General features: G+C 51.3%; 1 protein-coding gene across 1 annotated transcript in view; it reads right to left on the reverse strand.

The window, feature by feature from the left end:
- The window catches only part of LOC116989899 (carboxy-terminal kinesin 2-like), a 51226-nt gene extending 35634 nt beyond the window's left edge, over positions 1-15592 (reverse strand). Inside the window, exons 1-3 of the mRNA XM_033047455.1 lie at positions 15322-15592; positions 12401-12821; positions 4383-4473 (exon numbers count right to left, since the gene is read on the reverse strand). Coding sequence (XP_032903346.1) covers positions 4383-4473; positions 12401-12821; positions 15322-15592 — 783 coding nt within the window. The remainder of the gene's footprint in view (positions 1-4382; positions 4474-12400; positions 12822-15321) is intronic.
- Positions 15593-20592: the final 5000 nt, after the last annotated feature.

Consider the following 20592-nt stretch of genomic DNA (forward strand, 5'->3'; position numbering starts at 1 on the left):
CCAGGGAAATCAGGGATAGTATCAAAGCGAAGGATGATGCGTACAAATTAGCCAGAAAAAGCAGCATACCGGAGGACTGGGAGAAATTCAGAGACCAGCAGAGGAGGACAAAGGGCTTACTTAGGAAAGGAAAAATAGATTATGAAAGAAAACTGGCAGGGCACATAAAAACTGACTGCAAAAGTTTTTATAGATATGTGAAAAGAAAGAGATTAGTTAAAACAAATGTAGGTCCCTTGCAGTCAGAAACAGGTGAGTTGATCATAGGGAACAAGGATATGGCGGACCAATTGAATAACTACTTTGGTTCCATCTTCACTAAGGAAGACATAAATAATCTGCCGGAAATAGCAGGGGACCGCGGGTCAAAGGAGTTGGAGGAAAAGAGTGAAATCCAGGTTAGCCGGGAAGTGGTGTTGGGTAAATTGAATGGATTAAAGGCCAATAAATCCCCAGGGCCAGATAGGCTGCATCCCAGAGTACTTAAGGAAGTAGCTCCAGAAATAGTGGATGCATTAGTAATAATCTTTCAAAACTCTTTAGATTCTGGAGTAGTTCCTGAGGGTTGGCGGGTAGCAAACGTAACCCCACTTTTTAAGAAGGGAGGGAGAGAGAAAACGGGGAATTACAGACCAGTTAGTCTAACATCGGTAGTGGGGAAACTACTAGAGTCAGTTATTAAAGATGGGATAGCAGCACATTTGGAAAGTGGTGAAATCATTGGACAAAGTCAGCATGGATTTACAAAAGGTAAATCATGTCTGACGAATCTTATAGAATTTTTCGAGGATGTAACTAGTAGCGTGGATAGGGGAGAACCAGTGGATGTGGTGTATCTGGACTTCCAGAAGGCTTTCGACAAGGTCCCACATAAGAGATTAGTTTACAAACTTAAAGCACACGGCATTGGGGGTTCAGTATTGATGTGGATAGAGAACTGGCTGGCAAACAGGAAGCAAAGAGTAGGAGTAAACGGGTCCTTTTCACAATGGCAGGTAGTGACTAGTGGGGTACCGCAAGGCTCAGTGCTGGGACCCCAGCTATTTACAATATATATTAATGATCTGGATGAGGGAATTGAAGGCAATATCTCCAAGTTTGCGGATGACACTAAGCTGGGGGGCAGTGTTAGCTGTGAGGAGGATGCTAGGAGACTGCAAGGTGACTTGGATAGGCTGGGTGAGTGGGCAAATGTTTGGCAGATGCAGTATAATGTGGATAAATGTGAGGTTATCCATTTTGGTGGCAAAAACAGGAAAGCAGACTATTATCTAAATGGTGGCCGACTAGGAAAAGGGGAGATGCAGCGAGACCTGGGTGTCATGGTACACCAGTCATTGAAAGTGGGCATGCAGGTGCAGCAGGCAGTGAAGAAAGCAAATGGTATGTTAGCTTTCATAGCAAAAGGATTTGAGTATAGGAGCAGGGAGGTTCTACTGCAGTTGTACAGGGTCTTGGTGAGACCACACCTGGAGTATTGCGTACAGTTTTGGTCTCCAAATCTGAGGAAGGACATTATTGCCATAGAGGGAGTGCAGAGAAGGTTCACCAGACTGATTCCTGGGATGTCAGCACTGTCTTATGAAGAAAGACTGGATAGACTTGGTTTATACTCTCTAGAATTTAGGAGATTGAGAGGGGATCTTATAGAAACTTACAAAATTCTTAAGGGGTTGGACAGGCTAGATGCAGGAAGATTGCTCCCGATGTTGGGGAAGTCCAGGACAAGGGGTCACAGCTTAAGGATAAGGGGGAAATCCTTTAAAACCGAGATGAGAAGAACTTTTTTCACACAGAGAGTGGTGAATCTCTGGAACTCCCTGCCACAGAGGGTAGTCGAGGCCAGTTCATTGGCTATATTTAAGAGGGAGTTAGATGTGGCCCTTGTGGCTAAGGGGATCAGAGGGTATGGAGAGAAGGCAGGTACGGGATACTGAGTTGGATGATCAACCATGATCATATTGAATGGCGGTGCAGGCTCGAAGGGCCGAATGGCCTACTCCTGCACCTAATTTCTATGTTTCTATGTAAATCCCCTGGGCCTGATAGTCTGCATCCCAGGGTCCTCAGGGAGGTGGCTCTAGAAATATTGGATGCATTGGTGATTATTTTCCAATGTTCAATAGATTCAGGATTGGTCCCTGTGGATTGGAGGATAGCTAATGTTATCCCACTTTTCAAGAAAGGCGTGAGAGAGAAAGTGTATTATCGACCAGTTAGCCTGACTTCGGTGGTGGGAAAGATGCTGGAGTCAATTATTAAAGAGGTAATAATGGGGCATTTGGATAGCAGTAAAAGGATTAGTTCAAGTCAACATGGATTTATGAAAGGGAAATCATGCTTGACTAATCTTCTGGAATTTTTTGAGGATGTAACAAGTAAAATGGATGAAGGGGTGCCAGTGGATGTAGTGCATCTAGACTTTCAGAAAGCCTTTGATAAGGTCCCGCACGGGAGACTGGTGACTAAAATTAGAGCACATGGTATTGGGGGTAGGGTGTTGACATGGATAGAAATTTTGTTGGCAGACCGGAGGCAAAGAGTAGGAGTGAACGGGTCCTTTTCAGAATGGCAGGCAGTGGCGAGTGGAGTGCCGCAAGGCTCGGTGTTGGGGCCGCAACTGTTTACCATATATATTAATGATTTGGAAGAGGGAATTAGGAGCAACACTAGCAAGTTTGCAGATGACACAAAGCTGGGTGGCAACGTGAACTGTGAAGAGGATGTTAAGAGGTTGCACGGTGACCTGGACAGGTTGAGTGAATGGGCAGATGCAATATAATATAGATAAATGTGAGGTTATCCACTTTGGCGGCCAAAACAAGGGGGCAGATTATTATCTCAATGGGGTTAGGTTCGGTAAGGGGGAGGTACAGCGAGACCTGGGTGTCCTTGTACACCAGTCACTAAAAGTTGGCGTGCAGGTACAGCAGGCAGTGAAGAAAGCTAATGGAATGTTGGCCTGCATAACAAGAGGATTTCAGTATAGGAGTAGAGAGGTTCTTCTGCAGTTGTATAGGGCTCTGGTGAGACCACATCTGGAGTATTGTGTACAGTTTTGGTCTCCTAATTTGAGGAAGGACATCCTTGTGATTGAGGCAGTGCAGCGTAGGTTCACGAGATTCATCCCTGGGATGGCGGGACTGTCATATGAGGAAAGTTTGAAAAGACTAGGCTTGTATTCACTGGAGTTTAGAAGGATGAGGGGGATCTTATAGAAACATATAAAATTATAAATGGACTGGACAAGCTAGATGCAGGAATAATGTTCCCTATGTTGGGCAAGTCCAGAACCAGGGGCCACAGTCTTAGAATAAAGTGGAGGTCATTTTGTGAATTTATGGAATTCCCTGCCCCAGAGGGCAGTGGAGGCCAAATCACTGGATGGATTTAAGAGAGAGTTAGATAGAGCTCTAGGGGCTAGTGCAGTCAAGGGATATGGGGAGAAGGCAGGCACGGGTTATTGATAGGGGACGATCAGCCATGATCACAATGAATGGCGGTGCTGGCTCGAAGGGCCGAATGGCCTCCTCCTGCACCTATTTTCTATGTTTCTATGAATTTTATTTGTTTCTATAAGATCCTCTCATCCTTCTAAATTCCAGTGAATATAAGCCCAGTTGACCCATTCTTTCAGCATATGACAGCCCCGCCATCCCGGGAATTAACCTCGTGAACCTACTCCCTCAATAGCAAGAATGTCCTTCCTCAAATTTGGAGACCAAAATTGCACACAATACTCCAGGTGTGGTCTCACTAGGGCCCTGTACTACTGCAGAAGGACCTATTTGCTCCTGTACTCAACTCTACTCTAATGGCCAACACGCCATTGGCTTTCTTCACTGCCTGCTGTATCTGCATGATTACTTTCAGTGACTGATGAACAAGGACACCCAGATCTCATTGCACTTCCCCTTTTCCCAACTTGACTCCATTTAAATAATAATCTGCCTCCCTGTTCTTGCCACCAAAGTGGATAAACTCACATTTATCCACATTTTACTGCATCTGCCCACTCACCCAATCTTGTGCAAATGGTTTATATTGTAAATAACTGGGGTCCCAGCGCTGAGCCTTGCGATACCCACAGAGGAGACACAAGTGAGGGATCGACTAATGACCGCGGGGAAAGCCACATGTTGGATGCCAGAGGCCAGCATCATGTTGGGGACAGATGCGGCAGAGACAGAGATTGGGTGTAGGGGACAGTGTCTTGATCAGGTATCCCAGCTCTGAGTGGCAACCACATCAATTCAGGCAGCTCTTCAACACGCCTCCATTCGACTGCAGCCTCACCTGTTTCCCAGCAGCAAATGGTCTCTGCACAAGCGGTGTGTGGAGGTGAATATCAAGCGGCTTTGCCAGCACCATCAGCCACTCACCTCAGTGTTGTCATCCTGCAATCGACGCTTCTTGCCCTGAGGCTGGAACTCTTCACGCACGTCCACGTTGTCCATGCTGTGGCCAGGAGCGCTGCGGAGAGAGGAGAGAAGTGTTACTGCACTGACCCCACACCCACACCCCCACCAACATTGCCCCACATCCCCCACACAGACGTCCACGTTGTCCAGGCTGTGGCCAGGAGCGCTGCCGATAGAGGAGAGAAGTGTTACTGCACTGACCCTACACCCACACCCCCACCAACATTGCCCCACATCCCCCACACAGACGTCCACGTTGTCCAGGCTGTGGCCAGGAGCGCTGCCGATAGAGGAGAGAAGTGTTACTGCACTGACCCTACACCCACACCCCCACCAACATTGCCCCACATCCCCCACACAGACGTCCACGTTGTCCAGGCTGTGGCCAGGAGCGCTGCCGATAGAGGAGAGAAGTGTTACTGCACTGACCCCACACCCCCACCAACATTGCCCCACATCCCCCCCACAGACGTCCATGTTGTCCAGGCTGTGGCCAGGAGCGCTGCGGAGAGAGGAGAGAAGTGTTACTGCACTGACCCCACACCCACACCCCTCACACAGACGTCCACATTGTCCATGCTGTGGCCAGAAGCGCTGCGGAGAGAGCAGTGTATTGCACTGACCCCACACACACCCCTCACACAGACGTCCACATTGTCCATGCTGTGGCCAGAAGCGCTGCGGAGAGAAGAGCAGTGTTACTGCACTGACCACACCCACATTGCCCCTCACCCCACACACACACGTCCATGTCGTTGCCAGGAGCGCTGTGGAGAGGAAAGAAGTGATACTGCACTGACCCCACACCCCTCACCCCCGCTGTGGTCAGGAGCACTGCGGAGAGACAAGTGTTACTGCACTGACCCCACACCCACACCAACATTGCCCCTCACCCCCCACATAGACGGTCACGTTGTCCATGCTATGGCCAGGAGCTCTGTGGAGAGAAAAGATCAGTGTTACTGAGACAACCCCATCTCACCCCCACATCCCACACACACACGTCCACGTTGTCCATGCTGTGGCCAGGAGCGCTGCGGAGAGAGCAGTGTTACTGCACTGACCCCACACACCAAGGCTCTCGCTTAACTTTTTTTCCCTGTTGCCTGCCGGGCAACCTTGGCAGGTTTTTAGGTTGCCAAATAACAGTTTAGGTGGTCATTTAAGATGGCTTGCAGGAGGCGTGCGATAATGTGCTCGGATGAAGTGTGTAGTTACCAGTCGGAATTATACTCAATGAAGCATTCACATATTATTTCTGCTTCAAATAAAGTCACAAACTAAACATATTCACCAATCAAGACATGATATATCCCTCAATGACATGCAGCAAAATTAAAAGACAGTATCTCAACTCTTTTTACACGTTGCAAATAATGCAATTTCTATTAGTTCTTTCCACTTCCAAACAAAAATGTGGTTGGATTATTCAGCGTATGATCAACCAGTGTCAATAAATCCTGGACCATGGTAACATATATGCGTACGTATAGTTGTGAATGTTGCTCATTAAATAACTACAGTACTGATACTCCATATTAAGAGCATTGATTTGCCGTTAAAATGAATTCTGTAATAAGGTGTCAACGGCAGCAGTGCCAATCGAACACTGCGGTTTTAATGTTTCACACCGAGGCCGGGAGGAGGGAGGGAGGGGGAGGCCTCAGCGTACGGGAAGATTTGTTTTGAAAGCGCTGTTATCGCATTTGCAATCAGAGGCCCTTATCAGGGCGGGCGGGGGGCGGGAGGAGGTGATGGAGCCGTTGTTCGGGGCCTGTCATTCACGCCGACCCTTCCTCACCCCACACCCGGTATCTTTCCCAGGCAATACAGCCGTCACTGCCGACACAAAATGTCGGGTTCCTTTTCTCCAGAGATGCTGCCTGACCCGCGGAGTTACTCCAGTTTTTTGTGTCTATCTTCGGTACAAACCAGTATCTGGTTGCCAAGCCGGGCAAAATGACTCGGTGTTTAGGTTGCCCGGCGGCGCTTTGAGTGGTCAATGGCACCCGGGCAACCGTTAATTTCGAGCCCTACTGACCCCCACCCCCACACGCTGACCCCACCCCCACACACACTGACCCCACCCTCACACACACTGACCACCCACCCCCACACTGCCCCCCACCCCCACACACACTGACCCACACCCCCACACACACTAACCCCCACCCCCACACACACTGACCCCCACCCCCACACACATTGACTCCATCCCCACACAAACTGATCCTCACCCCCACCCCACACCCCCCCCACTGACCCCACCCCCACACATACTGACCCCCATCCCCACACACTGACCCCACCACCACACATTAACCCCCACCCCCACACACACTGACCCCACCCCCACACATTAACCCCACCCCCACTGACCCCACCCCCACACACACTGACCCCCACCCCCACACACAGACCAGGGCTTGAAATTAACGGTTGCCCGGGTGCCAATGGCAACTTATAGTCCCGCCGGGCAACCTAAAAGCCATGCCATTTTGCCCGCTTAGCAGGCAACCGGGCCACCCGCCCGCCGTCCGGGTCTCGGCTCGGCGCTAGTTCTCCGCTCGGCTCTAGTTCTCGGCACACGGCTCTAGCTCTCGGCACACGGCTCTAGCTCTCGGCACACGGCTCTAGATCTCGGCCCACGGCTCTAGCTCTCAGCACACGGCTCTAGTTCTCGGCCCACGGCTCTAGTTCTCGCCTCTAGCTCTAGGGTCTCCGCTCGGCTCTAGCTCTCGGCCCACGGCTCTAGCACTCGGCCCACGGCTCTAGCTCTCGGCGCACGGCACTTGCTCTCGGGTCTCCGCTCGGCTCTAGCTCTCGGCCCACGGCTCTAGCTCTCGGGTCTCCGCTCGGCTCTAGCTCTCGGCACACGGCTCTAGCTCTCAGCACACGGCTCTAGCACTCAGCACACGGCTCTAGCTCTCGGCACACGGCTCTAGCTCTCAGCACACGGCTCTAGCTCTCGGCACACGGCTCTAGCTCTCAGCACACGGCTCTAGCTCTCGGCCCACGGCTCTAGCTCTCGGCCCACGGCTCTAGCTCTCGGGTCTCCGCTCGGCTCTAGCTCTCGGCGCTCGGCTCTAGCTCTCGGCACACGGCTCTAGCTCTTGGCTCTCGGCTCTAGCTTTCGGCGCTCGGCTCTAGATCTCGGCTCTCGGCACTAGCTCTCGGGTCTCCGCTCGGCTCTAGCTCTCGGCGCTCGCTCTCGGGTCTCCGCTTGGCGCTCGCTCTCGGCTCGGCCGAGAACATCATCGGCCGTGGTTGTGCGAATGTGCGGTCTGCACATGCGCACTGCCACGGCAACTGGTCAGCGTCGGCCACTTTCTCCCTCCCTGTGCATTGTGGGAGTTCTGGCCGCCATTGCTGTCCGGTCGCTGCCTCACCGCGACCGCTGAAAAACAAAGCAGAATCACTCCCTGGAGCTGCAGTAACTCCCTGGAGAAACTCTTGCTTCTTAGTTTCCTGATCCTCCAAAAATATTCGAAATGGAATTTAAAGTGGTGGACTCACCACCACCAAGCTCCAAACAAGGGTTGTTGGGGAAAAAAAAGCTACCTTAAATATAGTTGCGTCTGGTTGAGTACCTATGGTAGGGTGAAGACTATTCCATGCTTTAATTGTGCGGGGGAACTCCATGGAGTAGCCAGCATCTCTGTATAGAAGAAATTGGATGGCGTTTTGGGTAGAAACCCTTCTTTACATTTCCTCTGGTTTTAGTGTTTTTAGTTTAATTTAAAGATACAGCGTGGAAACAGGCCTTTCGGCCCACCGAGTCCATGCCGACCACCTGTACCCTAGTTCTATCCCACACATCAGCGACGCAAGTCAAGAGTGTTTTATTCTCTCACGTCCCAGTTAGAACAATGAAATCCTTACTTGCAGCAGCACAACAGAATATGTAAACATAGTACTCTGTAAACAATGTTATCAACGAGAAAACAAAACTCCATACACACAGCACCCATATTCAGGATCAATTGCGGGTCTCTGGCAATTTTAGGCAGCAAATTTATGGCCAATGTACTGCCCCAATAGCCTTGAACTGAATTAAAACATACAGTAGCTGTAAAGGGAGACATAGCGTCACTTAGAGATTTAAGACTGAAAATGGATAGTTTCTTTTTTTTAGTAATCAAAGTTATCAACATATAGTTTTTTGTGTGTTGGAAAATAAAATATAGTGACACAGCTGGTGGACTTGCTGCCTCACATGCCAGAGATCTGTGTTCGATCCTGTTCTCGGGCACTGTCTGTGTTGAATTTGCATTCTCCCTGCAAGCGTGTGGGTTTCCTCCCACATCCCAAAGACGCATTGGTTTTGTAGGTTAACTTGTCTCTGTAAAATTGCCCCTAATGTGTAGGGAGTGGGTGTGGAAAGTGGGATAACAGAACTTGTGTGAATGGGTAGACAAAATTGTTGGAGAAACTCAGCAGGTGAGGCAGCATCTATGGAGCGAAGGAAATAGGCGACGTTTCGGGTCGAGACCCTTCTTCAGATTGATGTCGGGAGGGGTGGGGGGTGGGAAAAAGAAAGGAAGAGGCGGAAACAGTAGGCTGTGGCAGAGCTGGGAATGGGAGGGGAAGGAGGGAGAAAGCAAGGACTACCTGAAATTGGAGAAGCCAATGTTCATACCGCTGGGGTGTAAAGTGCCCAAGCAAAATATGAGGTGCTGTTCCTCCAATTTGCAGTGGGCCTCACTCTGGCCATGGAGGAGGCCCAGGACAGAAAGATCGGATTCGGAATGGGAGGGGGATTTGAAGTGCTGAGCCACCGGGAGATCAGGTTGGTTATTGCGAACTGAGTGGAGGTGTTGTGCGAAGCGATCGCCAAGCCTGCGCTTGGTCTCACCGAGGTTGATCATACACTGAATAACCATATTTTTGTTTGGAAGTGGAAAGAGATAATAGAAATTGCATTCATTGCAACGTGTAAAAAGAGTAGAGATACTGTATTAAAATGTTGCCGCATGTCATTGTGGTATATATCATGTCTTGATTGGTGAATATGTTTAGTTTATGGCTTTATTTGAAGCAGAAATAATATGTGAATGCTTCATTGACCATAATTCCGAATGGTAACTACGCACTTCGTCCAAGCATATTATCGCACGTGTCATGCAAACCATCTTAAATGACCACCTAAACTGTGATTTGGCAACCTAAAAACCTGCCGAGGTTGCCCGGCTGGCAACAGGGAAAAAAAATTAAGCGAGAGCCCTGCAGACCCCCACACCCACACACTGACCCCACCCCCACACACTGACCTCCACACACACTGACCCCACCCCCACACACTGACCCCCACCCCCACACACTGACCCCCACCCCACACACTGACCTCCCCCCCACACACTGACCCCCACCCCCACACACACTGACCCCACCCCCACACATACTGACCCCCACCCCCGCACACACTGACCCCACCCCCACATACTGACCCCCACACACTGACCCCACCCCCACAGACCCCCAACCCACACACACTGACCCCCAACCCACACATACTGACCCCACCCCCACACACACTGGCCTCCACCCCCACTGACCCCACCCCCACACACACTGACCGCACACACTGACCCCACCCCCACTGACCACCACTCACACACACTGGCCCCCACCCCCACCCCAACACACACACTGACCGCACACACTGACCCCACCCCCACTGACCCCCACACACACTGACCACACCCCCACTGACCCCCACCCCACACTGACCCCACCCCCACACCCACTGACCCCACCCCCACCCACTGACCCCACCCCCACACACACTAACCCCCACCCACTGACCCCCACCCCCACACTGACCGCACCCCCACACACACTGACCCCCACCCCCACGCACACTGACCCCCCACCCCCACTGACCCCACACACACACACTGACCCCCACACACACACTGACACCCACCCCCACACACACACTGACCCCACCCCCACACACACACTGACACCCACCCCCACACATTGACCCCCACACACACTGACCCCACCCCCACACACACTGACCCCACCCCCACACACTGACCCCCACACACACTGACCCCACCCCACCCCCACACACACACTGACCCCCACCCCCACACTGACCCCCACACACACACACTGACCCCCACCCCACACACTGACCCCCACACACACACTGACCCCCACCCCCACACTGACCCCCACACACACACACTGACCCCCACACACACTGACCCCCACCCCCACACTGACCCCCACACACACACACTGACCCCCACACACACTGACACCCACCCCCACACTGACCCCCACACACACTGACCCCCCACCCCCACACACACTGACCCCCACCCACACACACTGACCACCACCCACACACACTGACCCCCACCCCCACACACTGACCCCCACACACACACACACTGACCCCACCCCCACACACACACTGACCCCACCCCCACACCCCCACACACACTGACCCCACCCCCACACTGACCCCACCCCCACACACTGACCCCCCCACACACACACACTGACCCCCCACCCCCACACACACTGACCCCGACCCACACACACTGACCACCACCCACACACACTGACCCCCACCCCGACACACACACTGACCCCCACCCCCACACACTGACCCCCACCCCCACACACTGACCCCCACCCCCACACAATAACCCCCACCCACACACACACTGACCCCACCCCACACACTGACCCCCACCCCCACACACTGACCCCCACACACACTGACCCCCACACACACACACACTGACCCCACACACACACTGACCCCAACCCCCACACACTGACCCCCACCCCCCCACACACTGACCCCCACCCCCACACACTGACCCCCACACACACTGACCCCCACACACACACACACTGACCCCCCACCCACACACACACTGACCCCACCCCCACACACACACTGACCCCACCCCCACACACTGACCCCCACCCCCACACACACGACCCCCACCCCCACACAATAACCCCCACCCACACACACACTGACCCCCACCCCACACACTGACCCCCACCCCCACACACTGACCCCCACACACACACACACTGACCCCACACACACACTGACCCCACCCCCACACACACTGACCCCCCACCCCCACACACGGACCACCACCCCCCACACACACTGACCCCCCACCCCCACACACTGACCCCCACCCACACACACTGACCCCCACCCCCACACACTGACCCCCACCCCCACACACGGACCACCACCCCCCACACACTGACCCCCACCCCCACACACTGACCCCCACCCCGACACACACTGACCCCCACCCCACACACACTGACCCCCACACACACTGACCCCCACCCCCACACACTGACCCCCACCCCCACACACTGACCCCCACCCCCACACACACTGACCCCTACCCCCACACACTGACCCCCACCCCCACACACTGACCCCCACCCCCACACACACTGACCCCCACCCCCACACACACTGACCCCCACCCCCACACACTGACCCCCACCCCCACACACACTGACCCCTACCCCCACACACTGACCCCCACCCCCACACACTGACCCCCACCCCCACACACTGACCCCCACCCCCACACACACTGACCCCACCCCCACACACACTGACCCCCACCCCCACACACTGACCCCCACCCCCACACACACTGACCCCCACCCCCACACACACTGACCCCCACCCCCACACACTGACCCCCACCCCCACACACACTGACCCCCACACACACACCCCCACACACACACACACTGACCCCCACACACACTGACCCCCCACCCCCACACACACTGACCCCCACACACACACACTGACCCCCACACACACTGACCCCCACACACACACACACTGACCCACACACTGACCCACACACACACACTGACCCCCACACACACTGACCCCCACCCCACACACACTGACCCCCACTCTTGTCCATCTCTGTCGCTCGGTGCCGCCCCCTCTCCCTCACCTCCTCTCTCGATCTGTCTGTCTGTCTGTGTCTGTGTCCCTCGGTGCCGCCGCTGTTGTCTCGGTGTCTCTCTCTCCGTCTCTGTGCTGTTGTTGTTGTTGTCCCGCTCCCGCTGTTGTTGTTGTTGCTGTTGCTGTTGTTGTTGTTGTCCCGTTGTCCCGTTGTCCCGTTGTCCCGCTGCCGCCGCCGGTCTCCGTCTCGCTCTGCGTCTGCGTCTGCGCCTGCGCGGCGGCGGGTGGGCGGGTTGGCGGTTGGACGTTGAGTGACGTTCCCGCCGCCCATTGGTCCGCGCGCCCGCCCGCCAACACATTCAAACCCAAGCGGCGGTTGGGAAATGGCGCGCGGCTCGCGGCGCCCCCAGTGGAGGGAGGGAGGGAGGGAGGGACAGTGGACACCAATGACACTCGAGGAGACTCCTTGCCTCACAGGAACAAAAACAAAAATGCACAGAAGAACAACAATTGCTGACTTTATTATTGTGGTAAGTAGACATCTATTTTTAAAAAATCTAGTAACTTTCTAATGAATTGCGTATTGCACACCACTGTATACAGCGCACCTGTGGTCGAACTATGCAAAGACAAGTTTGCAGAGACTAAAGGTGTCAAGTTGAAGAGAGTTTATTGTCATGTGTCCCTGATAGGACAATGACATTCTTGCTTTGCTTCAGCACACAGCACATAATAATAATAATAATAATAATAATAATAATATATCTTTTATTGTCATTGCACGTCAGTGCAACGAGATTTAGTGTGCAGCTCCACTGATGTCCAGGAAAGGTAAATAAATACAATACATAAATAAACAAGCTGAATTGATTGACGTGACCATCTGAGGGAGACTGTCCAAAGGGGGTGGGTGGGGGGGCACTCATTAGGGCCGGTTCAGAGCCGCTATAGCTCTTGGGATGAAACTGTTCCTGAGTCTGGAGGTTCGGGCGTAGAAGGCCTTGTAACGTCTGCCGGAGGGAAGTAGTTGAAACAGACCGTGGCAGGGGTGTGATGAGTCCTTATGGATGCTGAGGGCCTTCCTGAGGCACCGTGTGTGGTAGATGCCCTCCAAGGCTGGTAGCTCTGTCCCGATGATCCTCTGCGCTCTGTTGACGACGCGCTGAAGAGCTCTCCTCTCCGCCTCCGTGCAGCTGAGATACCAGGCATTGACTACAAATATAATGATATATGTCATATAATGATGCCATGAGAACACTGCTAAGGAAACCTAGATGGTGTAGTGCTAGTAACATGTTTGTGGCTGCAGGAGTCAGTACTTTAGAAGCTATCCTATGAAAAGTACATGACTTTCATATGAAGAAAGACTGGGTAGACTCGGCTTGTACTCGCTAGAATTTAGAAGATTGAGGGGGGATCTTATAGAAACGTACAAAATTCTTAAGGGGTTGGACAGGCTGGATGCAGGAAGATTGTGTTCCCGATGTTGGGGAAGTCCAGAACAAGGGGTCACAGTTTAAGGATAAGGGGGAAATCTTTTAGGACCGAGATGAGAAAAACTATTTTTTTCCACACAGAGAGTGGTGAATCTGTGGAATTCTCTGCCACAGAAGGTAGTTGAGGCCAGTTCATTGGCTATATTTAAGAGGGAGTTAGATGTGGCCGTTGTGGCTAAAGGGATCAGGGGGTATGGAGAGAAGGCAGGTACGGGATACTGAGTTGGATGATCAGCCATGATCATATTGAATGGCGGCGCAGGCTCGAGGGGCCGAATGGCCTACTCCTGCACCTATTTTCTATGTTTCTATATGTATTTGCAGGATAAATTACTCTAAAAATTTAATTATTGTGGCCTTGTCAAACATAAGGTTTGGCACTACACGCTACGAATCACAGTTGTGGAGACACTGGTATCATTGTCTCGTTATAGGACATTGATCATTCTTTTATTCTGGATTTTAATTCATGTATTGTGTTTTTTTTTAATATATAATTTATGATGCTTTTATGCGATACTAAGATTTTATATGTACTTTATGATCTTTTTTTAATATGCAATGCATTTTTTATGCAATGTTGCCCCTTGAGTCCGAAAAATAAATAAAATTAAAATAAATAAATGATAAATAAGGTTTATTGTTACTTTAAAAAATCTAGTAACTTTCTAATGTACCGACAAACCTAGTTTCAGATTCAGATTCAGATTCAGATTCAATTTTAATTGTCATTGTCAGTGTACAGTACAGAGACAACGAAATGCATTTAGCATCTCCCTGGAAGAGCGACATAGCAAATGATTTAAATAAATAATAATAAGTGATAATAAGTGTCCGGGGGGTGTTGATAGGGGAACAGAAAAGAACATTTTCAGGACAGAATAATATCGACAGAAAACAATAATATTTCCTCACCTTTCTTTGTTGTTGGGGAACCTGACGAAAGACAGGTTGAGTTGTGCACATCGTCGATTAGAGCAATTTACACCGAGCTGTAGATGTGGACGCCATGACAGTGTGGGGCAGCCCGGTAAAATGGCATCGACAATCACCCATGTCATACTACGCTTTTTTCGCTGAGTGGCACATCTTGCTCCGCTCTATAATATTTGGTGGACACACAGTGGAGGACAGAGGACACGCAGTGGAGGACAGAGGAGACGCAGTGGAGGACAGAGGAGATGCAGTGGAGGACAGTGGACACGCAGTGGAGGACAGAGGACACGCAGTGGAGGATAGTGGACACACAGTGGAGGACAGAGGACACACAGTGGAGGACAGTGGACACGCAGTGGAGGACAGTGGACACGCAGTGGAGGACAGTGGACACGCAGTGGAGGACAGTGGACACGCAGTGGAGGACAGTGGACACGCAGTGGAGGAGACAGTGGACACGCAGTGGAGGACAGTGGACACGCAGTGGAGGAGACAGTGGACACGCAGTGGAGGACAGTGGACACGCAGTGGAGGACACAGTGGTCTCCTGCATGTGCTCCTCGTTGAGGCTGCAAGCCCAGATGAGGGTTGTGCTGCCCCACCGGCTGAGGGAGTAGGGGATACTCTGGGAGTATTGGCTCCTGAGTGCCACAGTGAGGTGATTCCCCTGGTGGTGGAGGTTTGGGTGACGGTGCTGTGGCGGGGACCATGGGTGCAGAGAAGGGCAGGGTCTCTTCCGAATGTGTCTTCCGGTCGGATTCCAGACAGGTCCGCTCAATGCCAGCCACGGTGACTTCCTCCGACTTCATTGTCCCCAATCTGGTTACAGAGGGCGGTGGGAACGTGCGGGAGACTGGCCATTTATCAGGCAGCTTGTCGCAGTCGGTGGTACCGGTACCTGGCCCTGTCACTCCTCCTGCACCTATTTTCTATGTTTCTCTGATGAGAGAGGATCTTATTGAAACATGTAAGATCATTAAAGGATTGGTCATGTACAGAGCCACAGTTTAAGAATAAGGGGTAGGCCACTTGGAACGGAGATGGGGGAAAAACTTTTTCACACAGTTTTGAATCTGTGGAGTTCTCTGCCTCAGGAAGCCAATTCTCTGGCTGCTCTCAAGAGAGAGTTAGATAGAGCTCTTAAAGGTAGCGGAGTAAATGGACATGGGGGGAGGCAGGAACGGGGTACTGATTGGGGATGATCAGCCATGATTAAAGTGAATGGCGAAGGGCCGAATGGCTTACTCCTACACCTATTGTGCATTGTCCATTGAATCTGAGAGGTAACTTTTTCACACAGAGGGTGGTGGGTGTACAGAACAAGCTACCGTAGGAGGTAGTTGAGGCTGGGACTATCCCATCGATGAACAAATAGTTGGACAGGTACGTGGATAAGACAGGTTTGGAAGGATATGGACCAGCGCAGGCAGATGGGACTAGTGTAGCTGGGACATTGTTGGCCAATATGGACACGTTAGGTCGAAGGGCCTGTTTCCACACTGTATCATTCTATGACGATGGCGCAGCGGTATAGTTGCTGCCTCACAGCGCCAGAGACCCGGGTTCGATCCCGACTACGGCAGTCTGTACGGAGTTTGCACGTTCTCCCCGTAACTGCGTGGGTTTACTCCGAGATCTTATTTCCTCCCACACTCCAAAAACATAGAAACATAGAAAATAGGTGCAGGAGGAGGCCATTCGGCCCTTCGAACCAGCACCGCCGTTCATTGTGATCACGGCTGATCGTGCCCTATCAATAACCCGTGCCTGCCTTATCCCCATATCCCTTTACTCCACTAGCCCCTAGAGCTCTATCTAACTCTCTCTTACTGTAAATCCAGCCAGTGACTTTGCCTCCACTGCCCTCTGTGGCAGGGAATTCCATAAATTCACAACTCTCTGGGTGAAAAAGTTTTTTCTCACCTCAGTCTTAAATGACCTCCCCTTTATTCTAAGACTGTGGCCCCTGGTTCTGGAATCGCCCAACATTGGGAACATTTTTTCTGCATCTAGCTTGTCCAGTCCGTTTATAATTTTATATGTTTCTATAAGATCCCCCTCATCCTTCTAAACTCCAGTGAATACAAGCCCAGTCTTTTCAATCTTTCCTCATATGACAGTCCTGCCATCCCAGGGATCATTCTTGTGAACCTACGCTGCACTGCTTCAATCACAAGGTTATCCTTGTTCAAATTAGGAGACCAAAACTGTACACAATACTCCAGATGTGGTGGTTTCACCAGAGCCCTATATAACTGCAGGTTAATTGGCTTGGTGTAAGAGTTAATCGGGGGGGGGGGGGGGGGGGGGGGGGGGGGGGGGGGGGGGGGGGGGGGGGGGGGGGGGGGGGGGGGGTGTGTGTGTGTGTGTGTGTGTGTGTGTGTGTGTGTGTGTGTGTGTGTGTGTGTGTGTGTGTGTGTGTGTGTGTGTGTGTGTGTGTGTGTGTGTGTGTGTGTGTGTGTGTGTGTGTGTTTTTTTTAAATGTGACTTGCCACATGTGACAATGAAGTGTGTCTAAAATTTAAAGACAATTGCCATAATTAATGACACACAAACTAAGCCATATGGCCACTACATAATACAATTTGATTCTCTCCTATAATGTATAAGTTTCTGTAAAGGAGATCTGTACATGGCTGTGAACATTATCCCTAATGCGGGCTGGATTAATACAGCTTTCCTGGGGTGAGCTGGTGCTGACACAGCAGGTCATCGTTCCCTCCTAACTCCAGCACTCATCATAAGCCACCCAGCCTCCAGGTTGCCTCGGCTCGGAGCGGGAGAGGATGGCTGGGCTGAACGAGCCGCTCTCTGGGGACAGGGAGGATGGCGAGGAGGTGCCAGAGCCCGCTGGAAGCTCCCAGGACCAGTCTCTCAGACGCAGACTAATCTACTATGTGGACCGAGCCTTCCTCTGCTTCCTGGCCTTGCTGCTGCTGCTGCTCAGCCTGGAGGTGTTCTACAAGATCTGGTACCTCACCCCCTGGGCCACCATCTACACCAGCCTCAGGCAGCTGGTACAGTGGCTGTCTGAGTCAGAGGGGCCACAGGCAGAGCTCTGACCGACTGCACGGCAGCTGCAGCGGGAAGAAGAGGCTGCGACCAGCTCGTCTCATTCAGCGGCTCCCCTGCAACACCTCAATGAGAGACGCCGTCCAACCTGCCGAGCAGGCAAAGACTGCACAGACCTGATCAAGGCAGCCAGTGAACAGCAACAAGGTTTATTACTGTATCCCTTGCATCCTCTCTACCACCCCACCCCCCCCCCCACCCCCATGGTATCCGACTAGATTCACTGACCTGATTAATTTTAATGTTTGTAGACCTCGATGTCAACTTCCCCAAAGTTAACCCGCTGAGTTACTCTAGCACTCTGTGAAACGTCACCTATCCATGTTCTCCACAGATGCTGCCTGACCCACTGAGTTACTCTAGCACTCTGTGAAACGTCACCTATCCATGTTCTCCACAGATGCTGCCTGACCCGCTGAGTTACTCCAGCACTCTGTGAAACGTCACCTATCCATGTTCTCCACAGATACTGCCTGACCCGCTGGGTTACTCCAGCACTCTGTGTCTACCAAGGTCTATCACTTTGTTGTGTTCTGTGGGTAACGTCTGTTTGGACAGAAGACAAAGTGCCATCAATCTGATTAAAGTGTATTGTTTAAAATCTATATTGCGTGCACGAGTTCATTTTCCCCACTGCCGGAGTTTGCTTGGTCCTGTTATACTTCACACTCCAACACATGGTTACTTGGACTAGGTGCCTCTGGGCATCAGGCTGGCAGTGTACAGGAGCCCGGTGCCAACTGCTGCAAGTGGCAGAGCCTGCCCGCGGTTCTAGGACCCAGGCAGGTGACCAACGCCGTGATGAGAGGGGATCTTATCGAAACATATAAGATAATTAGGGGTTTGGACACGCTAGATGCAGGAAACATGTTCCCGGTGTTGGGGGAGTCCAGAATCAGGGGCCACAGTTTAAGAATAAGGGGTAAGCCATTTAGAACGGAGATGAGGAAAAACCTTTTCACCCAGAGAGTTGTGAGTCTGGAATTCTCTGCCTCAGAGAGGGGCGGAGGCCGGTTCTCTGGATGCTTTCAAGAGAGAGTTAGATAGGGCTCTTAAAAATAGCGGAGTCAGGGTATAAGGGGAGAAGGCAGGAACTGGGTACTGATTGTGGATGATCATGGAACACGAAACACGGGAAAAACATGGAACATGGAACACGCGCTTTGTTTCAGGCTAGGTCGAGCTAGGCAGGAACTGGGAACATTGCAGATGCTAGTGTGACAGAAGATTCCCAGAAAGGTTCTTTGGTCTTCTGTGCAATACATGTCGTCGAAACCCACAGCAAGGTCATTGCATTTCGTGAGGAAAGCTTTAAGAGGTCTCAAGAATGTGCACCTAAGTGGATAGAAGTGGAAGAAAGTCTACAAAGCAAAGTCGGTGCTAAGGTCCTGCAACACAAACACGACAGCCAAAGACATTGTGAAGCACCTGGAACTGGAAGGTACGATCTAACCTCAGAATTTATAAAAATTAACCCAAACATGACAACTAGTATCATTTTGATGCATATTATTATGTGAGATGTGATACGGTGGTAACTTATAGTCTAAGTCTGATTAACTTTAAGAAGAGGTTGACATTTAATTAATTAGTCCATGCAGACTTAGGGGGATGAGATGTTATTTTCTGTAGCTATCATTTTATGAATCCACTCGGCTCAACTTGTAATAGAACTTTCAAAACTGGCAACATCTCAAGAAGGGTCTCGACCCATTCCTTCTCTCCAGAGATGCCGCCCATCCCGCTGAGTTACTCCAGCGTTTTGTGTTTACCTTCGGTTCAAACAATCACCTGCAGTTCCTTCCTGTACAGCTTGCCTATTTAAGTTGCTTGCTATTTAGGTTTAGATTACGCCCCGAGACATCTCCATTGCGCACAGGGCGAAGGAACATGTGCATGAATGCTCAATCTTATCAGATTTTACGTGCATTCATAAAGAAGTCCGCGACTATGGTTGCAATAATTGTTAACCCACAAACGCGAGCACCCTAGGCACAGTCAGATTATGACAGTATGATTAATGATTACTGTGAACTTTCAGCACGTTGTCACCTAGTTTTTGCCAGAGAGTGAACTGCAGATTACTGTGCTTGCTTACGTTTGAAAGAAACAGACTCTGGAGAAGAATACTTTGAATACCCAACTGTACTGAAGTAACAATGTTCTCCAAAATGGAGACCGGTCCAAAACGTGATTATTATTGTGAGATTGTGGTGTTTTCTTTCGTACATCGCGTGTACTGATAAAAAACAAGTAAAAATGCAATGTTTTTTAAAAATAAACTAGCCATTCATGACATACCCACCTATGAAATCTAAACCAAAAGAATGGGAAAATAAATGATTATATACAGTCTAATTTTGCTGTTTAGTGTGTCAAATTAATTAACCAATGAGTGAATGGCTTATAATTATGGTGTACTGGTGAATAACATGCTGGGCAGTGGACAGGTGCTATAGATCTGCACAGGAAGGTAGACACTCCCGTCCCCACGAGTCTCGGGCAGATGGGGCCCGTCTGCCTGGGAAGGCAGTCCATCTAGGAGAGGGAAAACCCTGATTTAAAACCTCTACTGCCTTGTGGCCATATGCAGTCATGGAAAAGGCTCCAGGAGTGTAAAATGTGTGCAGGATAGTTTTTTACAGCAATACATAGAGGTACCTACTAGAGAAGGGGCAGTGCTGGACCTTCTGTTAGGAAATGAGACAGGTCAGGTGGCGGAGGTATGTGTTGGGGA

Source organism: Amblyraja radiata, chromosome 30 (genome assembly GCF_010909765.2).
Source record: "Amblyraja radiata isolate CabotCenter1 chromosome 30, sAmbRad1.1.pri, whole genome shotgun sequence".
NCBI classification, from domain to species: Eukaryota; Metazoa; Chordata; class Chondrichthyes; order Rajiformes; family Rajidae; genus Amblyraja; species Amblyraja radiata.